Source organism: Cryptomeria japonica, chromosome 11 (assembly GCF_030272615.1).
Source record: "Cryptomeria japonica chromosome 11, Sugi_1.0, whole genome shotgun sequence".
NCBI classification, from domain to species: Eukaryota; Viridiplantae; Streptophyta; class Pinopsida; order Cupressales; family Cupressaceae; genus Cryptomeria; species Cryptomeria japonica.
Genome location: NC_081415.1, coordinates 673,025,371 through 673,037,644, shown reverse-complemented (window position 1 = coordinate 673,037,644; position 12,274 = coordinate 673,025,371). Strand labels below are relative to the sequence as shown.

The following is a 12,274-nucleotide window of genomic DNA, read 5'->3' as shown; positions in this document are numbered from 1 at the left end:
ACTATCACATCTAGCCTTTGAGCAATTTAAAACTCTTTCTTTCCCAAATAATTTAAATTTTATGCCTTTACTTCCCATCTTCTATGCTAGAAATAATGAAATACAAAATGACACCAAGAATCCAAACCTTCCTTTTTTTCATCATTCAGTCATGTTGATTAGATTTTCTCTCCTATATAAGGAGTATTTGAACATTTGTGGGTAGACACTTCCTTGATCTCCAACATCTAAGGTTGTCAATCCCTAGGCCCAAAACTGCCATGGTATCCACAACATTGTTACCTTCCCTAAAGGTGTGTCTTATTTCAAAAGTGTCGAGTCTAAGAAGTGATTTGTGAACATCACTTATAATCCCATCTATGGTCCATCTTGTCATGTTATTGGCTTTCATAGAATCCATAATAAGCTTTGAATCACCCTCAATATCCAAAACTCAGATGATAATTGATAGGGCAATTTTTACCCTCCAAAGAAGAGTCATCCCCTCAACTTGGTTACAAGTACCCTCCTCCAAACTACCCATGTAAGTTGCCACTAGGGCACCCATGCTATATTGAATAACTCCTCCCACAACAACCAAGACTTGTCTTACCACCCCATCAAATTTCAGCTTGTGCCCTCCTGATCATGGGGGTGCCAATGAGTATTCATTCTCTATATCCTTTTAGAGATGTCAAATATGACATAAGAGTTAATTAGGTTCCATTTTTTGGCCATATTATCATCAAACTGTGAGAGGGGGGGAGGGTAGGAAGGGCATTTCCATCTACAGATAGATATGTTACCTCTTAGGAGTCTGTTAAAGTTGATAAACACCTCTTCCACGTATATTACCTCCTCTCTAAAATCCTATTATTTATTTCCTTCCAAATACTCCATCATAGGTGAGGCAGGATATTTCTCTAGAGTTCCCCCACCAGGGGATGCTGAGAAGGGCACATCCAATCTATAGTAAGGGATGGGGGGGCATATTCATGGACTAGCTCACACCCAACTTTTGCAAAACCCAACCCCATAGATCATGAGAAAAAATTTAGTGTACAAGAATATGGGGGATGGATTCTTCCTCTGTCTTGTAAAGGATGCATCTATCATGGAGTTGAAATCCATGCTTAATAAGATTATGCATAACCATCCACTGAAAGAAGTTGATCTTAGGTATGAATTAAGGGTTCCAAACTTTCTCCCACAATTTTGTGAGTCCTCCTTTATTAGCAAATTGTAAGATGATTTAACCAAGAAGTTGCCCATAAGATTTTTGGTTCAAACAATCTTATCCATCCTTGATAAAAGTGGGATTCTAATTCTCTACAAGAGCTTTGAATTATGGAAGTTGAGTAAAGTGAATGTGGTTGATTCTGACAATAATGCATCGTCTTTCCAATCTTTTTGTGGTGAAATGTAATCTATCACTCGGGCTTCAAAAAGGGCCTAAGTCCTTTCCTTGATGTCTTTGAAATTGGGATGAGTATCCAGAGGCATGTTTCCTATCCATTTGTCTTCCCAGAAGCAGATTGTCTAACCATCACCAATTTGCCACTTTATGCCCATAGCGATCAGATTTCTACTTTTGATATATTATTCCATATTCTAGACCCACTAGGGAGTCCAAGAGTGGAAAGGGCTCTGTAAAAAATTTCAGAGTTAAGGTACTTAGCACTTATAAAAATACTCCATTTCGATTTAAATAGTGAAAGATTCCATCCCATTTTGGATAAAAAGGCCTTATTAAGTAAGTTGATTCTTCTTATTCCAAGTCCTCCAAACTTCTTGTCGTAGCATACCCTATCCTAATTGACCAGATTCATTCGCTTCTTCTCCTTTTTCCTTGTCCACAAGAATTTTTTTTGGATTATCTCTATTTTCTTAGCAATGGATGTTGGGATTTTAAAGAGGGAGAGAAAGTAGACAGGATTCCCTTGTACGGAGGCAGCCAAGAGTTGTAATTTTCCTACGCCACTTAACAACTCACCTTTCCACCCTGCAAGCTTTTGTTGAAGTTGTTCCAAGACTAAGTTCCAATATGAGTTAGTAACCTTCTTAACCATTAGGGGTAGGCCCAAGTAGACCACCAGAGGGCCACACTATGACAACCTAAAATATGTTGGATCTTGCATTGAAGTCCATCCCTTGTGTGGAATAAGTATATGTTTCTCTCATCATAATTTATGTGTAATGCTTTGGCATACTAGTTCAGAAACAATTTCAACCTTTTGGCCTCCACAACCGAAGCTACTACAAATAAGATGGTATCATCCACAAATTGCTACAAAAGTGAAGGTGGGATAGTTGAAGTTGCCTTAACACCCTATAAAAATCCATTTTCTACCATATTCAGGAAGTTTCTACCCAAAACTTTAGCCACCATTATGAAAAGGTAAGGGGAAAGTGGGTCTCCTTGTCTAAGCCATTTTTCAACTTCAAAGAAGCCCTTGGGGACTCCATAAACCAAAACAGAGTATTTCACAGTGGTTACACATTCCTTGATCTGATCTAATAGGTTGTTTTGAAACACCATCTTCCTTAGTACTTTGAAAAGAAAATCCAATCTCATCTTGTCATAAGCCTTGGAAATGTCAAGCTTAAGGACCATTCCCAGAAGGCATCATCTATCTATTGAGTGAAGGATCTCATGTGTTAAAATTGAAGCATCCAGAATTTGTCTACTTAAGACAAACCCTTTCTAGCTCATGTTAATCATTTTATCAAGCATTGGTTTAATCCTACTGACCAAGACTTTCGAAAAGATCTTATAAACTATGTTACACAGACTGATAAGTTTGAAGTCGAAAAGTCGCAAGGGGTCTAAGAATTCAGGAATTGGAGTAATATAAGAATTATTCAATTTTTTTAAGATCTTGCCAATGCGTAGAAGTCCCTAGCAGCCATAGTTAAGTCATACCCCACAATATCCCAAAATTCTTGGAAGAAGGCCAGGGGAAAACCATCTAGTCTAAATGCCTTCAAAGCACCCATAGAGAATGTAGCAAACTTAACTTCCTCCACAGTTATAGGTGCCATGACTTGAGCATTGAATATTCTTGAATGTTGTTGGAGAACCAACAACTAAATATTTGAGAACGTTGTACCAATACAAATCCTTGGTCAATGAACTTTTTCTATCAAAAATGTTATATACTTCAATATTGATGATGAGGAATTAATTTTTGAACACTTAAATGCATTTAACATCATTGTACTCCAAATAATTTTTTTCAACATGAAAATGGAAGAAGAAGATTGTCGTATAATATTATCACGTTCTTGGTTAAACTAACCAAACAATCTAATAATGACCATTGAAAATACTAATTCAATTGTTTTGCTTTATGAAATAGTGACTTATTGTCTATTTACAATAAGAAAAGCTTCCAAATCCACCAAGAAAACACTATTTTTTAGACAATGCAAGAAAAAGGAAAAAAATGAATCTAAATGTCATGAGAAATCCTCTAAATCCAATACAAATGTTTCAACTATGGTAAGAAAGGTCACATTCTTTGTTGCAATTATCTAAACATTCTCTATTCAAAGCACCTGTAGTGCCCAAACCATCAACCTTTGAAATGGGCAATGGCTACGCAGCGGACAAAACGGCCCGCCCATGCCATGCCTTCCCATCCCCATCCCCCATGTCATCACCGTCAATGTTTATAATTTTTTTCACTCGGGAACGGAGATGCCTCCTGTTGCTTCGATTGTTGTGCAGGCTACTCCATGCCTTGAAAATGTTTATAATTTTTTTTATTTGTTCATTTTTATATGAAATTTTTTTATATGCTTATATTATTATTTTATTTATTTTTTTAATATGAATTTTTAAATGTGTATATAATGTTAAATGTGTATTTAAAAATAAAAGTTAAAAAGTTGTAATTAAGTAAAAATATGTGTAACTAATATAAAAATTTAATACATATATTAAAAAAATTATTAATGTAACTTAAAAATAAAAGTAAAATATAGTTAAAAAGAAGCTTTAAAAATTATAAAAAATATATGTAACTTAGTTAAATATTTTTAACTAACTTGGTTACTTAATTCTTTTTATTTTTAGTTTTAGTAAATTTTTTGATATTTTTTAACTTAAACTTAGTTACTTAAATATTTTTAACTAAGTAACTTAGTTACTTTTATTTTTACTTCTAGTTATTTTTTATTTTATTTTTTTAAAACTTAAATATGTGTAACTAATCAAGTTATATTAATATATTTTTTTAATATATATGTTAAATTTGTATATTAGTTACACATATTTATATTTAATTACACATATTTTTACTTTTATTTTTAAATGAAAAAATATCAAAAATATTTTTAATTACACATATTTTTTCATTTAAAAATAAAAGTAAAAATATGTGTAATTAAATATAAATATGTGTAACTAATATACAAATTTAACATATATTTTAAAAAAATATATTAATATAACTTGATTAGTTAAACATATTTAAGTTTTAAAAAAATAAAATAAAAAATAACTAGAAGTAAAAATAAAAGTAACTAAGTTACTTAGTTAAAAGTATTTAAGTAACTAAGTTTAAGTTAAAAAAATATCAAAAAATTTACTATAACTAAAAATAAAAAGAAGTAAGTAATTAAGTTAGTTAAAAATATTAACTAAGTTACATATATTTTTTATATTTTTTAAAGCTTCTTTTTAACTATATTTTACTTTTATTTTTAAGTTATATTAATAATTTTTTTAATATATGTATTAAATTTTTATATTAGTTACATATATTTTTACTTAATTACAACTTTTTAACTTTTATTTTTAAATACACATTTAAAAATTCATATTAAAAAAATAAATAAAATAATAATATAAACATATAAAAAACTTTCATATAAAAATGAACAAATAAAAAAAATTATAAACATTTTCAAGGCATGGAGTAGCCCGCACAACAATCGAAGCAACAGGGGGCATCTCCGTTCCCGAGTAAAAAAAATTATAAACATTGACGGTGATGACATGGGGGATGGGGATGGGAAGGCATGGCATCAAAGCACGTGTGGTGACCAAAAGTCTTGTCCATGTGTGAATCCCTACAATTTCGTATCCCTAATTGATAAATTAAGTTTTAACAATTTTTCTATTTAGCCTTGTAACTCGAAATAAATATAATTTTGAAGTTTGATATTATAAGAAAGATATTTCATTAAATCACGTGTCCTGTATAGCGCATTACAAGACAACTCAAATAGAATCTTAAGATGAATTGCTGATGTCATCTATCTGTGAAATGCTGATGTCATCATATGTATGTGTGTAAAACTAGTGGATACTTTTAATAATCTTATTGGTTTTTAATTTTTTTTGTTTGAGATTTAAGGTGACATTGAAAATCTAATTTTGCGTATATTTATTTTTATAAAAAATATAAATAAAGTATGGTAAAGATATCATATTGTTAATTATAATTTAATGGTTTATGAGATAAAATGAAGGAATTTGTAATTCATTTTAGATTAATTTGAGATCAATGGAGTTATATGGTTTAAGACAAAATGAAATTAATGATGGAAACCTACCAGCATTTAATCAATATATCTTCATATCATGGTCTGTTTACTCAACATTTGAACATATAGCACTAGAACAAATATAGTCTTTTAGTCCAAGGCCTAGGGTTACATACACATGACCTTTCTTTTCTCTTGTGGTGACCTCGAGTTAGTTGCGATCTCCTCTTTTTCTTACTTTTTATTGACAATCACAATAAACAAACAAAAAGGGAGAAAAATATAAAAAGGCAAGTAGATTACCCATGATGTAAACAACAATGTCTTTACCAAACTTTTAAATCTCAATGAAAAGTATTTTGGTCCACACAAAAATAGAATTAAGAGGAAAAAAAAAAGGGAAATAAGTTTTCTAGAATACAAAGCAATAATATATGATGGTAAATTGGAGGTTATGCCATGAAAAAAGGAGTAGACAAAAATATATTAGGCATAAAATCTCAAATAAATAAGACATTATAACGATATGACGAACAAAGGGGATCTAGTAGGGATGCATATCAACCCCTCTTAAATAGTTACCATATTTATATGTAAAAGATTTATTAATCATGAAGAGTAGATTGGAATGCATGGAAGCTAGGGAGTAAAAAAAATAACTATAATTTTTGTGGAATCATAACGGTTTAATCCAAAAATTAGAAGGGGACAACAAAATGTTAATGAGTAGGTAGAAATTCTCTAAGAAGCCTTGAAGAAATGGAGGTTTACATGAATGGTAAACTATGAAATGATCCTAGCAAAAGATGCAAGTGTTAGTGTAAATAGAGTCAATGTTAATCACCTTTTTAGGATTGACCTATTCACACCGACCTTAAGTTTAATTAGGACTTTAATGCTTTTTTCTCACCTCATATGGTTGAGATGTGTGTCCTCATCACTTGAGATACCTATTGCATGCATAATTTACACTTGATCATACACTTGTCAAGTAAGTTCACAAGTGTTGCACCTTTGGAGGGGTAATCAAAGTTTCACTCCTACCTTTTGATTTCATCTACCTTGCCTATATATGGAAGGATTCTATGTATATTTTATATACTCTCATTTCCAAATGATAGATTATCCTATTGTGTTTATCATTTCACCAGTGGAAGATTATTTTTGTGCTTTTAGATTCGTGGCTTACTCCAACAACAAGAATCAACCAAAACGAGAATATACATAAAAAAAAATATAAAATTTATATGATAACACACTTGTATCACAATAAGAAAACAAGTAGGAAATGAAAGTCAAATAAAGTAACATGAGAAACCATTTATGTAAGGTCAAATCATGGGCACAAGTGGTAAAAGGACAAAAAAAAGAAACATGGAAGAGGTAAGTACAAAATATCTTAGAACACAAGAAAGAGAATACAAAGAAATACATGAAAGATTGAAAATTTTAATTATCATAGGGGTAACAGAGTGTGGAAAAATTGAAAGAACACTCAATCTAACAAGAGACATTATCAAAGAAAAAATACAATGAAAATGACATTTTCCAATAAAAAAGGACTGGAAAGATAAGGGAAGAAAGTGGCAGACATATTAAAGTCATCATGGTGAAAATAGAGCACAAGAACCAAACTCTAAGTAATAAGAGTCTTCTGAAAGGTATGTGTTCTTTTCTAGATGGAGGGGATTTCAACACAAGTAGAAAAGAACTAATATATTTAGGAAAGAATAACCCAAAATTATTTTGAAGGGGATTTCAAAAAAGAAAAAGGAAACAAGGAATAGCATCTCAACTGCCCATTAGATATAATATGTAAATAAATTGTATGAGCAAGAGTTAGAGGTAAAGGCACAACCCACAATCAATGTGACAATATCATTATTCACTTTGTAAGAGATTAAGGAAGGTATTGTGAAGATGAATACAAGAAAGGTATGTGACATATATAGGATACAACTAAAGTACCAACAATAGGGAACAAAAAACCTCACCACTGATATTAAGAAAATGATCAATGCAACATTATTTAGCATGTAGTTTTTCAAGAGATTATATTACCAATCTAGAGATGATAGTAACTCTTTTTAAGAATGGAGAGATAAACAATCCTTCTAACTACCAAATCATCATGATCAATATTTTATTTACAAATTTGCTTGGAAGCATAGTTAAGCATAGATTTAGTGAGTGTCTAGAAACAAGGCAAGAAAAATTTAGACCAAAATACTCAACAATGGATCATGTCATTACTTTGAGGTATATTATTGAAAAAATATAGAACAAAAAAGAGGAAGCTCTTATTGTAATTTTGTTGACTTCAAGAAAAATTTCAACATAATTCATTGGACTAAGTTATGGAGCATAGTGAAGGATCTTTGCATCCCTTAGTAGTATAGAGTAGTGTCCCATATATTCAATATGAAGGTTTAACTAAAAATTAAAACTCCAATAGTTTTTTCAAAAATATTTTAAAGTGAAATTAGAGTTAAGCAAGGATACTCATTATCCCCCACTATATTTGGTTTGTATATCAACTTTAACTTGAAGAATGGTTAAATATGGAAGAAGGGGATGCCATTTTTTTGGGAGAGTATGTTATGAGACTTCTTTTTTACATTGGCAATCTCATTTTAATCACAAGGTTCACTTCAAGATTACAACGAGACTTAATTATTTTAGAACACGTTTGTAAACAGGTCGCCATGCAAGTTAACACTGACAAGACTAAGTCATGTTCTTTTTCTGATAGAAATAAAAAGTTAGCTTTTATTTTAAAGGGGCATCTTGGAAGAAGTAATACAATACAAATACCTTGGGATTGATTTCAATAACAAGCTTACTTGTGAATTATTTTGAGAGAATACAATTTAGGGAGGTTAGAGAGTATATTTTGTATTACAAAAAAATAGAGAAGTAGAGAGGTGGAGTTTAGAATTTGAAAATTGTCCAAATTTAATTCAAATTATTAATAATTTTGGTGAAGCTTTATGGGTGTGAATTATGTGCTAGCAACACTTCAGAGATGAAATAGAGACAAATAGAGAGGATTAAAAAATGCATTTACTAATGAACAAATTCGAAGTAAAATTTTGGTTCTCTATGACATTCTTTTAGTTGAAATAGTTATTTTCACTATTGAAACCATTGGTTTGTCTTTTGATGGAGGCAAATAGATGGCCTAAGCTTGGCACTATGGAAGCCTTGAACAAAGGAATAAGTCTTATGAAATAAAACATCAAATGAAATGAGCAAATGGAATATATCCACTAATGTTCAAATAAGAACAAAAAGATAAAGGCATTTGCAATGGATAAACTCCAAAAGTATATTGGGGGAAGAGTGTGAGGGAGAAAGAGGAAATATTATTGTGACGAATTTGATTCCACATATGATCATCAAGAAAGGCTCATATGGGGACAAATATCTCTAATATTTATAACTCAACAAACTCACATCAGCTTTCATTTGAAACAAAGAAATAAAATAGATCAAAAGAAAACATAATTGAAACAATTAAACCTGTGACATGGACCAACTCTGATATCATGTGAGATTTTGCCCAGATCAAGAGGCAATGGAAAGCATAAATAAGAGAGAACAAAATAGATGATAGGAATAAACTGTATTCTATCAAGAGAAAATACTGATCCACTGGATCATCAATCGTTACATACAATGAATATGAGCCTACTTATATAGGCAAGGCTATATGAATATGTGAGCACACAAACATGACATGTGGCTCAATAAGAAACAAGGGTAGGTAGAAAATAGGTGTGGGTAGGTAGAAGAAACAATATAATATTCCACATGAGGTGGATCACCCACTGAATGTGGAGTGTAACAACAAGATCACACCATAAAAGGTGGAAATTCTCCTACACACACTATCCCAATGTGGCACAAACACCCAAATGTCTCATACCCAAACTACTATGAAATGCATTTCCTAAGTAAACTTAAGTAAGGTGTAATAATATCCAAGATGAATAATTATTTACACCAACAAAACCAAAAAAACACTTTATTCTAAAATACATAACTAACCTTCAAACTAATAACACAAACAGACATTAAAAACCTCAACTACTAAAACCTCCCAAGAGAAGGAACTTACTATTCCAAATTATAATAAACCCTAACTCTCATTTTGACTTTAACCAGTTTTCACTGGGATTCCAAAGCCGCCCTTCTGCTTTACTGTTCGTTGAACTACTAAAACCTCCCAAGAGAAGGAACTTACTATACCAAATTATATTAAACCCAAACTTTCGATTGGCTTTAACCAGTTTTGACTGGGATTCCAAAGCCGCCCTTCTGCTTTACTGTTCGTTGCAATAATGTATAGGCTGGCTTCCAAAAATAATACAAATTCCAAGTACACATAACCTATGTATAAGCCGTTGAAAGAGCAAGTCACATGCATTACATCATTACGGAATAATGAAAATTGACTAGCCTGCCTATTCTGTTTGATACAATGACCACAAATATACTATATATAGTGGTGCAGGTTCCACTATTTTCCCAACCTCATATCTTTACAAAAAAAATGGCTGCAAGTGCCGCTACACTGCCTCGCTCTCTCAGTCGCCATGGCCACCAACAGACACGAATATGGAAGGAAATCTCTGTTCCACTGGTGCCCACCATTCCTGAGACTCCTCCATTTGAGGATATATTGGAGGAAGAGCAAAATTTCAGCAGTAAAATACTGGTGATTGGAGCCACTGGTTATATTGGCCGCTTTATTGGTCTTGCAGCTGTTGCTGCAGGCCATCCTGCTTATGCTCTTATTCGACCCACAACAGAATCTGATCCTGTCAAAAAACACTGCCTCCAAGAATTGAAAAATGCTGGTGTTCACATTGTCCATGTATGCATCCAAATCTTCTGTTATCTGCATTACTTTTTTTAAATAGTTAGTGATTGGCCATTGGATTTTTACATAGCTCTGGTGATTATATTATAGTCGATTGTTACAGCATATCTTAAGCATTGATTTGTTTAGGTGGTTTATCGGAAATCACACTAACTTTTTCAATAGATCAATTGAATGATGTAATTTCAGTTGAGCCACCTAAACAAATAAAAGACTTTGAATGCATTGTTTAAGATTTAAGACAAAATAAGATGACTTTGATCCTGTTAAATCAGGTTTCTAAGTGTGTTCATCAACCAGTTCCCCAATATACTGGTTTGATTGAAGAGTTAAACTTCTATTTTTTGAATGTGGGGCTTGCAGGGAGATTTAAGTGACCACAAGTCCATGGTAAAGGCCATGCAAGGCATTGATGTTGTTATTTCAGTTGTAGGCGGCGCTCAGATAATAGATCAGCTCAAGATATTAGACGCCATTAAGGAAATTGGCACTGTTAAGGTACTCAAGATTAGAACTTGCCCATATATTTATTGCTTTCTATGTTAACTCTATTTGATTCAAGAATTTAACGATAAGTTGATGCAGAGATTTCTTCCTTCGGAGTTTGGGCATGATATAGACATAGCCAATCCAGTAGAACCAGGGCTAACCTTTTACAAAGAGAAGAGGCTTGTAAGGCGGGCAGTGGAGGCTGCTAAGATCCCATACACTTACATCTGCTGCAACTCCATTGCTGGCTGGCCTTACTTCTATCACACCCATCCCTCTGAGATTCCTCCTCCCCAAGAACAGTTTGAAATCTATGGAGATGGTAATATCAAAGGTGATTGGAATTGAAGATAGAAGTTTAGAATAATAGATTATTAGAGAGCACATAGTTCACTATTGCAGGAATGATGTTTATATAAAGTGATATATCTCCTGAAACTTGAAATCTTATCTATCTCTCATATATTGTTTATGGTAGCTTACTTTGTGACTGGGGAAGACATTGGCAAATACACAATAAAAATTGTGGAAGATATCCGCACTGTTAACAAATGTGTGCATTTCAGACCACCCAACAACTTTCTTACATTAAACGAGCTCGCAGCAATTTGGGAGAAGAAGATTGGAAAAACCCTGCCTAGGGTTTGCATCTCAGAACAAGATCTCTTGGCCATGGCTGAAGGTATATCTACAATATGTTAAATACCATGTAGATGAAGTTAACTCACTATATTGTTTCTTCTATGTTGTTATTGATTATCTTCACATGAATTTTCCTTTGTTGTTGTTGCAGCCAAACAAATTCCTGAGAGCATAGTGGCTTCACTGACTCATGACATTTTTATCAATGGATGTCAGTACAGATATGAAATCAAAGCACCCAATGACTTGGAAGTTTGCCAACTTTATCCAGAAATTAAGTATACTACTGTCCAGGATTTTTTTGATGGGTATCTCTGAATTCAAAACCAAGTAATCAGCTCACTTAATAAAGACAGTCAATGAGTAATGTCATAAAATATCAACAGTCCACAATGATGGGCTGTTGAACCAGCTTATTCAATTCATGGGTTTATGTGTGTTGCCATCTGTTTAGAGGTTTTATTATTTTTTTTTCAAATCGTTTCTTGTGCTACAAATCATGTGACCATTTCTTATTCAGCTTCATTTAAATATGAATCACTTCGAATCTTGTCATCTTCAAATATCGAGAAGAAATAATAAAGTATCACATTGTTTTGAATCCCTGGTACCTAACATACAAAGTTAGGTACAAATATTAAGTGAATTTATGTTTAATCAATTTTTTTTAATTGAAAAACATTTATATTTATATTTATATTTTGTTCAATTTGTAATGCATCTAACATATTTATCCATTTAGCAAAGTTATATATATATATATGAGAAAAGTATACATAATTTAAA

At 32.1% G+C, this 12,274-nt stretch overlaps 1 protein-coding gene across 1 annotated transcript; it reads left to right on the top strand.

The window, feature by feature from the left end:
• The first annotated feature begins 9,919 nt into the window (after positions 1-9,919).
• On the top strand, positions 9,920-12,049 carry LOC131070694 (leucoanthocyanidin reductase). Its single transcript, XM_058006292.2, has 5 exons — positions 9,920-10,351; positions 10,721-10,855; positions 10,943-11,180; positions 11,325-11,528; positions 11,640-12,049. Exons 1-5 carry the CDS (start codon positions 9,956-9,958, stop codon positions 11,804-11,806), a joined length of 1,140 nt encoding a protein of 379 aa, XP_057862275.2. The 5' UTR covers positions 9,920-9,955; the 3' UTR covers positions 11,807-12,049.
• Positions 12,050-12,274: the final 225 nt, after the last annotated feature.